The sequence below is a fragment of the Amphiura filiformis genome, chromosome 13, assembly GCF_039555335.1.
Source record: "Amphiura filiformis chromosome 13, Afil_fr2py, whole genome shotgun sequence".
In the NCBI taxonomy this organism is placed as follows: domain Eukaryota; kingdom Metazoa; phylum Echinodermata; class Ophiuroidea; order Amphilepidida; family Amphiuridae; genus Amphiura; species Amphiura filiformis.
The window spans coordinates 33,274,239-33,289,807 of NC_092640.1; the positions used below are offsets into that span (position 1 = coordinate 33,274,239).

General features: G+C 36.1%; 1 protein-coding gene across 1 annotated transcript in view; it reads left to right on the forward strand.

The window, feature by feature from the left end:
* Positions 1 to 15,569, forward strand: part of LOC140168259 (uncharacterized) — a 302,569-nt gene that overhangs the window by 208,607 nt on the left and 78,393 nt on the right. The window contains 1 exon segment of the mRNA XM_072191592.1: positions 3,995 to 4,105. Within this exon segment, the coding sequence (XP_072047693.1) occupies positions 3,995 to 4,105 (111 nt within the window).

The following is a 15,569-nucleotide window of genomic DNA, read 5'->3' on the forward strand; positions in this document are numbered from 1 at the left end:
CTCACAGATTACGTAGGACATTGACACCACTTGCACACATGTATTGTTATTATCCAGTGTCTATGGGGTCCTCACAGATTTGGGGTCAAAGGTCATTAAGGGGTCACTTCCGGTATAAAAAGAAAAACCTTCAAAATTTTTTATTTGCTAAGAAAAACGTAGGACAGTAACGGTATGTTCACACATAAATTGTAGTTACCCTGTGTATATGTGGTATTTTTATATTTAGGGTCAAAGGTCATTAAGGGGCCACTTACGGTATAAAAGCGAAATACCTTTAAAATGCTTCTTCTCCCACAAATTACGTAGGACAGTGACACCACTTGCACACATGCATTGTTATTACCCAGTGTCTATGGGGTCCTCACAAATTTTGGGTCAAAGGTCATTAAGGGGTCACTTCCGGTATAAAACGAAAAACCTTCAAATTTTTTTATTTGCTAAGAAAAGCATAGGACAGTAACGGTATGTTCACAAAAGAATTGTGGTTACCCAATTCATATGTGTGTTTTTTTTGGGGGGGGTCAAAGGTCATTAAGGGGTCACTTCAGGTCTGAGACAAAAAACCTTCAAAATGCACCTTCTGCCACAAATAACATAGCAAAGTGGTGCCACCTGCACCCATGCATTGACATTAGCCAATGTCTATGGGCGTTTTCATATATTTTGGGGTCAAAGGTCATTAGGGGTCACACCACGGCTGTGTTCGTGGGTTAGACCACAGCTAAGTCTAGTTATTCTTTTGCTCTCCTCTCTCACTTCACTTTCATTTGTCTTTTGCTCTCCCTTCCCTGTGACTCTTTATCTGTCTTTTGTATACTCTTTCTCTTGCTTATTCTTTGTCCCCCCCCCTTACTTCACTTTACTCTCTCTTGTCTTTTGCTCTCCCTTCCCTGTGTCTCTGTCTTTTGCATACTCTTTCTCTTGCTTTAAATAAAATAAAATAAATAAATGTAGATATTTATATAGCGCTTTATGCCGTAAACAGCCTCAAAGCTTTACATTTATTCCACCGTCATTAGAATATGTCGGAACCACATTTGCAACCCAAAAAGTGGCGCAGGGATCATCAGTACAACGACTGTAACAGCTTCCCATTGCACCTGGGTGGGGTGAGGCAAGCGAGGCAAAGCGCCTTGCCCAAGGGCGCAACACGGTGGTGGGACGGGGAATCGAACCCACACACTTCGAGCAAGCTCTCGGATTATGAGTCCAAGGCCGTAACCACTGAGCCACTGTGCCCTCAAATTGTTCTTTTGCTCCCCTCACTTCACATTCCTCTTATCTTTAGCTCTCCCTTCCCTGTGACTCTTTGTAATATTATGTCCTTTGCATGCTCTTTCTCTTGTATTATTCTCCCCCTCACTTCACATTCTGTCTTTTGTTCTCCCTCCCTGTGACTTTTTGTATACCCTTTATCTTGCTTTATTCTTGCCCCTTCCCCTTCCATGTGACCTGTCTCTTCTCTCGCATGTTTCTCTGTCATTTGCCTTCTCTCTCTCTCTCTCCCCTCTCTCTCTCTCTTTCTCACTTTTCTCTCAACCCCCTCTCTTTCATGTCGTCATCTTTTTCCTCCCACCCAAGAAAGAAAGATTTGCTTGATAATTGAAAGTGTATCGTTTTACCATGTTTACTATGTCTTATGTTTCTTTGCCAATTTTGTTGTTGTTGATGGAAATAGATTGCTCAAATGAGATGTCATGTTTATATTTATGATACCTGTTGGCATTAAAACATGAACTAAGCTTGAAATTTACTTATTAAGGAGAAATTATGGATTTTGAACCCAATTATCTAACAGCCATGAGGTAAATTGACAATTTCATAACGAAATTTTTGATTTGAGACTCATATCTTGCTAGAAAACTATCTCCTATATTGAATTTCAGTGAATAGCTAGCATGATACTATCTTGACATTAGTGCTGTACTATCTTTCTACACAAATTGGGCTATTCCATTTAAAATCCACACCTCTGTGGAATATTTTGGAAATATGTTCCACATAGGGGGTATGAATTTTAAATGGAATGAACACTTTGGGCAGCTCCATTGAAACTCACCTTCCCACTGTGGATGGAAGATTCAGATTGAATCTTTCTCAGAAGGTGTATGAAATTCAAATGGAGTTGCCCAATGTGCTATTAAATTCCATTTGAAATTCAAACTCCCCATGTAGAACATATTTCCAAAATCTTCCACCGGGGTAGTTTGGATTTTAAATGGAATAGCCCATTGCATTGTCCTGAGCTTAAGGGATGGGGTATGAACGTTTGGACAGTATTTATTGTGGGACATTAGAGCACATCAGACATATCGAATTGCATTCTGAATACGAAGAATGTCCTTCTGATATCAAATAATTTTGATTTTTTGAAATTGCAATACACATTTTATGGCAAATCATTAAAATTGATATTTTTGATATTTAACAGTACTCGAAGTAAACTTTATAAATCTGATGATTTATACTTAAAGTGTATGTAGGTGGGATGAAAAGCCGACGATTAATTGAAAATTTTGACCTTTAGTATTGAAGATATGGATTTTTTTTCCTAAAACACACAAAAAATTAGGTCTTTTTGGGAAAAAATCCATATCTTCAATATAAAAGGTCAAAATTTTCAATTGATCGTCGGCTTTTTCCTCCCAGCTACATACACTTTAAGAATATATCATTAGATTTATAAAATTTACTTCGAGGATATTATATATCAAAAATTTGAAAAATATCAAATTTTAGTAATTTGTCATAAAATTTGTATTATATCGTGAATTTCAAAAAATGAAACTTATTTGATATCCGAAAGACATGCTTCGTATTCAGAATGCAATTCGATACGTCTGAGGTGCTCTCATGTCCCACAAAGAATACTGTCGAAACGCCATAAACACTCATTCTAGATCCCTTAAGGTATCAAATAATACATTGCATCTCAGACATCCCCTGTGTTGTGAAAATACTTGTACAAACTGTCCTACATGTAAATGAATAGCACCCATCCATGAGACAAAATAGTTACTGAATTGAAATTGGGACATAAATATTATACTGCTGCTGCAGTGTCATTAAAAAGTTACAACATGTACTTGTACTATCAATTTGGCATATCTGTAAAGTGCATTCACTTTGCGCCGCATCGTGCACTACAGATGTACCGCCTTTGATTGCACATGTATCACACACAGACCCTTCTGTCTCAAGGTAGCCAATTTGACTATAATCCAATTGAGATTGCCTGCAGATATTATGTTCTGAAGAAATTTTTGTTGATTTTTAGAAAGATTAGACTTTGGACCACAAATCGAACCTTGTGGAATACCATATGTAGTAGTATCGTGCGCTACAGATGCACCGCCTTTGAACGCACATGTATCACACACAGACACTTCTGAAGCAAGGAAGCCAATTGGACTATTATCCTTTGAGACTCCCTGTAGAAATAATGTTCTGAAGAATTTTTGTTGATTTTAGAAAGATTAGCCATTGGACCACAAATCGAACCTTGTGGAATACCATATGTACTAGTATAAATGCGCTACAGATGCATCGCCTTTGATCTCATGTATATTACACACAGACAACTCTGTCTCAAGGCAGCCAATTGGACTATAATCCTTTTGAGACTGCCTGTAGAAATTATGTTCTGAAGATTTTTTTTTAATTTTAGAAAGATTAGCCTTTGGACCACAAATCGAACCTTGTGGAATACCATTTGTAGTAGTACATGTACTTTCAGTTGATCACCCTATACCTGTAGTCCTTTAATCAATGGTGCATGAGACTGCCTGAAGAAATTTATTTTGTTGAATTTAGAAAGATTAGCCTTTGGACCACAAATCGAACCTTGTGGAATACCATATGTAGTTAAGTTGAGCAGCCTATATCCGCAATCCTTAATGGTGCATGCTATATTGTTTCTCTCCTCCCTGTTTATAGTTTTGTCTATTATGTTTGTTTGTTTTTGTAAGTTTATCATGTTCGTTCCTTCCAGCTCAAATCCCCCCAGTGCATTCTGTGATGTCCCAATCAGAAGATGATCTTGCTACATCACACTATAGACGTGTGTATGAAAATGATACCCCTCAAGTCGATCATGCAAAGGGTATGTAAAGTTTTGTTTTATTTTTGTTGTTGTTTTGTTCCATGTTCTTACAATTTCTTTTTATTATTGTGTTACAAATTCATATGATTACCATATTTATTTCCCATTTTTTTCCCAAAAAAATGAATGAGCCAGTATTCCAAAAGATATTCCTAAAAATTGTTTTTTTGGGGAAAAATGTATATCTTCAATATGAAAAGTCAACATTTTCAAATGATGGTCAGCTTTTCCTCCCAGCTACATACACTTGAAGTACATATCATTAGATTTATAAAGTTTACTTTGAGGACTATTAAATGTCAAAAATATTGATTTTTAATTTGCCATAAAATTTGTATTGTGTTGTGAATGTCAAAAAAATCAGAATTGTTTGATATCATAAGGACATTCTTCATATTCAGAATGCAATTTGGTGTGTCTAATGTGCTCTCAGACCCCACAAAAAATACTGTGCAAACATCGCTATCTGATCCCCTAAAGTCTTAAAAAGTCAGTTGAAGCACACATTGTGTTGGTTGATGCTATGTTGTGCCCGGGTGTTGTGCATCGACCACTGTAGCTGCAGAGGTTTTCTATTAATTGCCATATATTGACAAAATCCAGGATAATCACTGGTGATTGGTGGCTGGAAACCCAGACCCTGGGAACTGAAGGGTGATACATATTGATTGACTGAAAACCTGTTATATCTCAAAGGATGTTTCAGTTGGCATTTGATTGGAATTTGATAATTTCATTATCATTTTGTGTCCCTCAGCTATGTCAGAATAAGAAAGTGATAGCTGTTGTAGCCAGTGTGTTTAGTATTCTGTGAGGTAATCATGGCTGTCATGGTTTGACTTGATGGAAAATGATAAGGTACTTGCACTGGTAGCACCAGGAGGCTATTTTTAAAAGTTTCCCCACCCTGAACTTCACTCATCCCCCCCAACCGAAAACAATTCCTGGCACTGCCACTCCGTACTTGCTGTTTATGAAGAGTCTTGCTTCATGAAGGAAAGTGATTTGATTTAATTAAAGATGAGATTATTGTAATATTATTTTGCTTGCAATCATGTAAAGACTTCACAAAAAGTCACACATACAGGTGTTTTTCTTAAAAAACACTATTTACTGTGTTGTTAATGTTCAACGACATTGGACGGATGGGGTATCAAAATGCGCATAAATAAACAATCCCTCTTTTTATGTTAAAATGTTATGAATATGCTTAATAGTTTTGAAGCTTAATATACATATTTATAATGGAAGTGTTACTTTTTGTGAAGACTTTATATTGTTACTTAAAGGAGTATTTTGTGATCCTAGCATCCTCTTTTTATGACATTTTTCAGTACATATCCACGAAAAAAGCATATTCCCAAAATTTCAGTTGATTCCGATTTTGCGTTTGGGAGTTATGCATGATTATGTGTATTACACTGCTCCATAGACAATACATTGTAATTTCGTTCTGGTGCACCAGAACGAAATTCAAATTTCGCGATATCTTTCCTAAACGAATTAATCTGCAAGAAATATTTTGTACATAAACATTATGTAGCCAGAGTATTCCAGTGATATAAAAATCTCAAATGTTTTTGAGAAAAGTGGGGGATGAGACTGTGGATCACGAAATGCAGTTTAATTTGTACATATCAAATGAAACAAAAAATTATCCCTGCTGCTGAAATGGAATCGCCCTCGTGATGTCACGCGATGTTTCCATGGGAAGCCAATTGGGTGCCTTGTTTGGTATCAGGCGGGCCAATCACAGGCAGCCTTGCTTGGAGCCGTCGGTGGCCATTTTTGTTAGCTAAGGCCATTCTCTGTCAGTTGAATTTTCAGCAAGAACGGATGCAGAAATTTTTTATTCAACTATAAGACAATGAATAGGCCGTCAAAGCTTAAAAAAAAATGGGTAGTGGTGAATCCAACGGATGTGGACACAAAACACATCAAGGATACCTCGAATATGAACAACTGGAAAGAAAAAAAGCAAGTAAGCTTACAGTTTACAGCACATCACATCACATGAAATGAATTGTGACGGTACAATGAACAGTCCGGAGTTGTTTGTATAACTCGATAAAACTTTCGTGGTCGATTGTCTAAACAGTGATTTGAGGAAGTCATGCATGTACGAGTACTATTGATTGGGATTGCCGGACTGGTGGTATGGAATAATTCTAATGTGTTGAAATATTGTAAGAGCTTTTATCCTATGCTTGTAAGCGGTGACAACAGCAATGACAGCCGATGGCCAAATAGAGTATTTGTATTTTTGCGTCAACAGTGAATAACACGGTGAGAAATTTGCTTTCAAAATTGTCAGACGTGGTCGTGTACATGTATACATACTGTATGTACATTATTAATGGTAACATAGACCACTGAATCACGGTAGTATATAACCCGGGGGTCACTGGGTTATCAGGGTTTTTGACCTCATAAATATTTATAAATCATGCAGGTAGGAGAATGGAAAACGCTTGAAATTAAGGGAAAGCAAAGTTTTGAACCATTTCTATGTTCATCATAATTATATTGGGCAGTCTGAAGGAACACATTATGTTTCTGTTCTGGTTTGAAATTGAAAGTTGTATAACAAAACGGTTCAAAATTTTTTTTAAAAAAAAAAAAAAAAACTCTCTTGGTATTTAATAGCCATATGAGTGAATTTAGCACATGTTATCATCATGGGGTGGACACGTGATGCTTTGTCTTGGTAAAATTATAATAGGTCTTGTCATCTGAGTGAATTTAATCGTCATTTTCAAAATTTGTATCGCAATCATCATGGCATTGGACACGTGATGCTCACTCTTGGTATATAAAAGCCATATTAGTGAATTTAATTGTCAATTTCAATCTTTTGGCAACATGGTTCAAACATTTGTTCTGAATTGGAAAATCTGTCTTTGTACATAATAACCATATGAGTGATTTTAATTTCAATACGTTTAGCTTAATCATGATGGGCGTGAACACGTGATGCTCTCTCTGGGTAAAATTATAATAATAGTCATAATATGAGTGAATTTCATGGTCAATTTATCTAATCATCATCATGGCCGTGAGACGCGTGATTCTCTCTCTTGGTATATAAAAGCCATGTGAGTGAATTTAATTGTCAACTCTATTTAGATAAAACGAATCACAAACAAAAAGAGTAACAACGCTGTCGTCTATGTCATTTATGAACAACAAAACTCGGCCTTTAAAAAAATAAATAGATAAATAAATAAATTTTAAAAATGAATAAAAATGGGTTTAATTATGTGTTTTTTGATATTTATTACAAGTTCAATCCAAGGTTGTCGGAGTTCAAATAGATAGGAGTTGAATTGTCGAATATATTGGATGTCATTTATAGACAGGCATGAATTATACACAAAGTAAAAAGGGCTTTCTGGCAGAATTTGCTTCTCTTTTTTCTGTCTTTTAATTCACTGCAGGTCATGTGGTTACTCGAGACAGGTGGTAGAAGGAGGACATCTTGCGGGATCTGCAACAGAAAGCTCGTAATTACCATGCCTATGACAGTGGATGGAGTATATTTTGAATCGTAACCTGGCTCTATGGGGAGGAACTATCGTTGTTAGAGCACAAGCATGATGGAAACGGTAACTTCTCTAATGGTGAAAATTTTTATTGTGTATAACAGCTAACTATATTGAGAGCATTGTACAGATAACGAAGAATCTTCACTTACATTAGATACAGTGTATCCTTCAAATGGAGTATTGTTGCACCTTAATATGGCGAGGAGGCGAAACAAAATGCTAGTGGTGAACTGGAAGATTATATATTATACAGTTCTACATGCGAGTAAAAACAGCATAAGCAATTATGGAAGCTGTATGCTAACAAGTCCATGTCAAAAATGCTTCTACTGAATGGAGCTGCAATAAAGAGGAAGATCATTCCATAGCTTGATGGAAATGTCAAATTTATTTTGTACCACTGATTGGGCTTATATTATTCTTGGGCAATATGTCCATGTCAAATAATACAAGAAACAGATGAAGGAAGCGGTTGCAGGAAACTGCAGAATTATCTTGGTGTCATCAATGGATCATTTTAGTGATAAAATGTCAAAAATGCTTCTACGAATGGAGCTGCAATAAAGAGGAAGATCATTCCATAGCTTGATGCAAATGTCAAAATTTATTTTGTACCACTGATTGGGCTTATATTATTCTTGGGCAATATGTCCATGTCAAATAATACAAGAAACAGATGAAGGAAGCGGTTGCAGGAAACTGCAGAATTATCTTGGTGTCATCAATGGATCATTTTAGTGATAAAATGTCATACATTAAATGCTGAAACGATCTGAAGGCAATTGAAGTGAGTGGATTTATCTCGGAGTAGCTAATTAACCAAACTCGTTGCTGCATGAATTATCTTTTAGGTGTCATAGCACATCCGACAACTTGACTTTTGCTAGTTGGAGAAATAACGGCAAACTTTTGCTAGTTGGAGAAATAACCCCAAATTCTATGGGGTAGAATTCAAAGTGAAGTGAAATATCGGTCATCATATCAAACTTTTATAGATGTTCATTATTAATAAATCAAGGGAAATTTGTGTATTTGCAGATAGTGGTGCGCAGGTCCAGAGTCCGAATAAAATTTATTTACTGGGGAAAAAATTATTCATCAATTAAATTATTGCAAATTGGCAATGTTTTCAATCAAATTACCTTTTACACTATACGGGGGTAGTCTGTAATATAGGCAGAAGGATTGTATAAGGCAAATATTTTTTTCTGTATCTATCAAACAAAGACTGGATCTTCATTATCATCAAGTTAAACATGTGTGTGTGATTAAATGTTGTAATAATTGTATCTATCAAACAAAGAGAATAATTTGTCATTAATTGAAATACAGTATCATCTATTATGGCATACTTATAATTTCACCGCCTCGTAAGTTTCGCTTATAGACTGTAGGTAGTTACTAACAGAGGCATAAGGATATGCATATAACATATTACATATAGTTAATGGCTACATTGAGTAGAGTGATTATTATGAAATTATCAAAACAAATTCATGGTAAATGATTTCTTATTCAGTATCTATCAAACGAAGTCCAGAACTCTTGTACATTATTATTATGTTTTCATGGTTTTAGTATATTAAGGTGTGTATATGAGTTCTATCATGCGTATTTTTTATGTATACTATTTTGTTCAGCATGTAGGCCCTATTTTTAATTTTTTAATTTTATTTTAGTGGGTGTAAATTTAAGATTCTGTGCAGCGCGCCTTGAGGATGTTTTTTACATCGTGGGGCGCTTTATAAATCCCATGTATTATTATTATTATTATTATGTCTTCGTTCTAATTACGGCAAATTAACCTTTAAAATTGCAGTTAAATTAAGCACATTTTGTCCCAGTAGATATTCACTGATAGACCAGGGGAGTCATTTAAAGAAGCAAAAGAATTTCATATGACATAATTAATGTACATTGCTATAAGAGTGTTATCAAGTTTGGTAAAACAATTTTTTATTTTTTTTGTACCTATCAAACAAAGAACAATTCGTCATTAGTATTAAGTTTGGTAAATCAAAGTTATGAATTTAAACGTACTGTAGGACAGATTTGTTCACCATGTATGGCAAATTGACCTTATATAGTTTCATTTATCGGTAAATTGGTCACTAAAACATTTGTCCTAGTTGGTATGTACAAATAGGCTATGTGTAGTCCGAAACAGACGGAAATTCATAGATTACATGTATAGTAATGTTTTTCGGTATGTCAGTGTTTTAAATAGGTTATCACCTAGTTGTTACTCCTGAAGCAGAAGGAAATTCACAATTTTTACAATGGTAACTCGTTAATAAGTAATAGTAGGCCTATTAAGCTACTAAAACACTCATTCATGATAATTGACAGTGGTCAAAATATGAGAAGTAGACACTCACTCGACAGTAGCATAATTATCTCATCTCACATGTTCAGAAGGAAAGAAATTCAAATAATTCAAAACAATCCTTTTGAAGTTATAATAGTCAGTGGGTTTTGTTGTTTTCTTTTCGGGTTTTCTCGCACGTGAATGTACCAGATGGCCAAAACAAAGCATTGGCAGGCATTCTTTTTCCACTAGTACTGCATAAGAATGCTCACTAGGTAGGACTGTTGATCCAATCAGTCAAGTTAAATCCTAAACTTTTTAGCACCAACATTCGTCACCACCAACAATGGCAGGTTTATAAGTTGGGACAAACTATTTTAAGAACACTATAATGGAGATCATAAACAAGGAAGGAACGACAGCCAAGAGCTCGCCTTATTTGTAAAGCATAAAAATCTCGAGGGGGGGGGGGGGGTTGGGCAATTTCCTTGCATGTGATGACAAGGAACTAGGGTGGCAGTTTTTGGATCATTTTTCTAAAATGATCGATTTAATGTACAGAATTATACATGTACTACATTAATAAATTCGATTTAGTAGTTCCAATATCCGGAGGTATCTACCTACTGGGTATTTGGCATGGGTATATTTACCGATGTCCACTATGTAATCTGAATATGAATATAATAGGAAAATGAGAAAGGTATCAGCCATTTAATTTCTTTTGGCGCTAGATGACTGCCTAGCGAATTCATGTAAGTCCGCGGTATTTTATATTCTCTCCATTGGTATTATGGAGCTTTTTATTTCCTCCTCCGAGGAGATATCGTGTAGAGGATTGCCTAGCGCTTAAATATTTGTCCATTGGTATATGGAGCTTTTCCTCCTCGATAAGGAGTTGATCGCTAGATGAGTGCCTAGCAAAATAGTTCCCAGTGTGTTAAGGGGAACTCTTGGGTTAGAGGCGCAACTAGCTTCCCAGTAATTGTTGGGAGGCTCGGTCGGGTATTTACTCCGTTCGAAAAAGTTGTCCAGAAATCATTATTATTTGGCTGATTCCAGGAATTTTCTAAAAACATTGCTTGAATAAATTATGCGTTCTTTCTGAATGGCTGACCAGAGGCCCAAATGTTGGCGTATGTGTTTCGTCATTTCAGTGTCTGGGGATAATGCAGTTTAATTTGTACATATCAAATGAAACAAAAATTATCCCTGCTGCTGAAATGGAATCGCCCTCGTGATGTCACGCGATGTTTCCATGGGAAGCCAATTGGGTGCCTTGTTTGGTATCAGGCGGCCAATCACAGGCAGCCTTGCTTGGAGCCGTCGGTGGCCATTTTGTTAGCTAAGGCCATTCTCTGTCAGTTTTTCAGCAAGAACGGATGCAGAAATTTTTTATCCCACCCACCACTCCCCATATGTCATAATTGAGATCTGTTTAAAATTGATTTCAAGAGTTTGATAGTGTGTCATAAAATTTGAGTCTCGCAGTAGTGAGACAAGTACATATAAAGTGTCGGTCTTCAAATTAAAAGGTAATGAGGAATGAGATGAAATACGAAAGAGAAAGGAAAATATATTCGATTGAGAGTTCTTTGAATTTGAATAATATTCTAATTACATTGAGGTTTTTGAGTTACATAGGAGTATGACTATTGTATACGGTGTGAGAGTGTGCGTGGGTAGATCACTTTAGGTTCAATTTCTATCTCAGCAACACATTCTATTCTGTTGCGCAGTTGTATTTTCTGAAATTCTATTTGTATAGGTGTGTTCACTCTAGTGTGTCTTCAGAAGCATTAACAAAATCGATACAATTGGTACCACTTTCAGTCTTAGGTGGTAATGCCCTTCAGTCTTAGGTCGAGTAATTTTATTTATAGCAGGAAGGAAGGAATTAACACCAGGTTGGCATGGGATAGCTAGACAGGGGCCAAGTACTATGCCCTCAGATTTTTCTTGTTCATCAAAGTATAAATAAAAATGAAATATTGGGTTCAAGTTTTTATGAGGTTGCGAGCCGGCTGGTTATCGCGTTAATTTCTGTTAAAGGCTGCCTTTTGTATTAGACATGATATCCTAGTTATGTATTCGAATTCATAAATGTGCAGAGCATGGCACTGTGTTTGCTTGGCGTTGGCAGCGAAAAATAATGGGTTTTGCAATTAACTCCTTCAACATGTTCAAACAAAAAATCGGGTTAATGGTCCACTGTGGTGAAGAGGCCTCGACCGTAAAAATTCAGAGGCTCTTCAAATAATCGCAAACGTGGATCTTGCGGTATTTATTATGTATGTATGTATTATTCACTGAGCGTGTTTGTAGAGAGCCAGCTTATCAGTTAGGCGCTTATCACCGTAGAAGTACTTCAAGATCATTTGCCAGTGCAGTGTGGTATTTCCGTGATAAACCACTACAAGCACGCTTCGTAATATCATTATGCATTTAAAGTGCATTTTGGTCAATCATACATAGTAATGTTATTCTAATTTAATTATATTGATTTAATTGTTACTGCCTAAATGTATTGAGATTTATTTATATACCAATCACTCTTGTTTACATTTAATTTTATTACTTTGTGGAGCTATTAGTATCACTTGTATATTGATGTTGATGATTGATGAAAACGAAATATGAATGAATGAATTTACTAGCAAAGGAAATGAGGGGATCAGAAATAGCTTATTCCATGGTACAGGGTACGGATGTTAACAAGTAGTCCTTGTGGCAGTTTTTGGATCATTTTTCTAAAATGATCGATTTAATGTACAGAATTATACATGTACTACATTAATAAATTCGATTTAGTAGTTCCAATATCCGGAGGTATCTACCTACTGGGTATTTGGCATGGGTATATTTACCGATGTCCACTATGTAATCTGAATATGAATATAATAGGAAAATGAGAAAGGTATCAGCCATTTAATTTCTTTTGACGCGCTTAGATGACTGCCTAGCTTAATTCATGTAAGTCCGCTGCATTTTATATTCTCTCCATTGGTATTATGGAGCTTTTTATTTCCTCCTCCGAGGAGATATCGTAGAGGATTGCCTAGCGAAATATTTGTCCATTGGTATATGGAGCTTTTCCTCCTCGATAAGGAGTTGATCGCTAGATGAGTGCCTAGCAAAATAGTTCCCAGTGTATTAAGGGGAACTCTTGGGTTATAGGCGCAACAAGCTTCCCAGTAATTGTTGGGAGGCTCGGTCGGGTATTTACTCCGTTCGAAAAAGTTGTCCAGAAATCATTATTATTTGGCTGATTCCAGGAATTTTCTAAAAACATTGCTTGAATAAATTATGCGTTCTTTCTGAATGGCTGACCAGAGGCCCAAATTTTGGCGTATGTGTTTTCGTCATTTCAGTGTCTGGGGATAATGCCCTTTTAACTGTTACATAGTTTAAATGAGGAAGAATTAAAATGTATTCAAGTTGCATTTGAATTCTTGCGATCCACTATATAATACGCCACCAGTGGCTTACCGGAGCCAATGTGATAGTTATGCATCCTGGGATAAAATGACATCCAAAGACATCGTAATGTGAATATTATACAAACACATATTGACAATAGCTGACAATAGCATTCGCTGTCAACGCAATCGAGATTGAGAATCGCGAGAATTGTTAAAGTATAGGATGTAAAAATTGGGTAACTATCACAATATGGGACAGTCATAATATAGTTATTGGCACAATTCTTTAAAGCAAAACATAAGAAAAGATTTAAAAAGTAGATCATATCAGAACTGACAGCAAAAGTACATCTAGATCAGTTAATCCCACGTGACTGGCAATATGTTCAGCTGTCAAATTAAAGCCATATTATAACATTTCCATAAGAAGTAGAATTGTATTTTATGGTATAAAATGTTAGTTTTCACTGTCAGATATGTCCTCTTTTAATTTGGGCCCAAACAGATGAGGCAATACAAAGAAAATTGCTATTTAATACCAGCGCATATGTCGCCAATGCGAGCCACTCATTCGAACGTGAGTCCTGTCAGCTCTTTTGATATGTCACAACTGCCCGCACGCCATGTACGTACTGTGTTATGCACATTCTACTAATAATTATTTCCATCGTAATAATAAAACGACGGCACCTTAAGTCTTGATTTTTGCAGGGTATGTTAGTTTACTAAAGTACATAACAATCGTGTAAAAAACGGCAGTGGCGTGCGCAGCACTTTGAAAGTGGGGGGGGGCCCAGTTCAGTTCCCGAATGGAGTCTGATTAGGAGTGTAAGGTGCGGGCGAAATCAGTCATTTCAGGGAAATTACTGATTTCCCCCCCCTTGCGCATTTTACACTGAAAAACAGAATCCTCATCAGCAAATGTTACAATATGGTTTTAAATGTGCATAACTGTGGTCAGCTGGTCATAGTTATCTCTCAGAAAAAATTAGATCAATCGAGCAATCGAGCAATCATCAAATTATATGTGCATGAGCATGACTGGTCAGCTGGTACGGTCATAATCATCTCTCAGGAAAGATTTGTAATATGGCCTTGAAATTATACATGAGGGCCGCACCATTTGATTTCCGGGGGTGGCATGGGAGTTATTGAGATGTAAACAAAAATTGTCTCACTGATATGAGTAAAAAAAAAATTCCCCCACCCGACCATGTATTAAGGTACATTAAAATTTTCGCCATCAGAAATCCAATGCATGCCGTGGACATGAGACATATCTTTTTTTGTTGGCCTAACAAAACAATACAAAAACTTCAAAAGTGCATGTTGGAACTGGGTCAGGTAGTCCCATGTGACAGGCAACATGTTCAATTATCAAATTAAATGTGAATTACTGTGGTCAGATGGTCATCTCTCAACAATGATTTGTAATCACTTGTTGACATGATACATTAACTTGTTTACTGTGACCATGGTGACCATTAGGTTATATGTGACCATGGTGACCAGTTAAAAACAATAGGGTGGCTTTACAGGGTAATCCAATTTGGGATACTTCCGTAATACTTCAATATTGATGAAAGGTCTATTAAAGACCCATTCAGTGATCCCAGTGAAAGTGTAAAAAAATTTAAATTGTTTATAAATTGCTAAAAGTGAAGGATAAGTCATTGTCATTTGCTATTTTTGAAATGAAAAATTTGGCAATACACAAAGAAAACAGCAGTATTAATGAAGTTGAAGCCCCATTCAAATACATGTAGCTAATTTAGATACTAGACTGTCAGTATCTAAATTACAGATTCATGTAAATTCCTTATTTTTGTCTTAAATACATGGCTTTCGGCTGAACCACTAGCAGGCTATGTTTACATATTTATGACAATGTCAAAGCTACCAAAATCTGAATTTTGATGATTTTTATGATCGTCCGGATGAACAAATCACTGAATGGGCCTTTAAGTGATTTGCATAATTATTGGGAAAATCATAAAAAGCATCAAACATTTTTCACCTTTTTCACCTATGCACAGGCATACCACAGTCCTGGAAGGATCTGTGGGCATACTAAAGTCAAAATAGGCTATTTTTCATGGAACTGTAATATCTTGTAAATAGAGAAATTAGCTAAATGTATTTGAATTGGGCTTCAACTTTGTTAATACTGATGTATGATGTACTGTCGT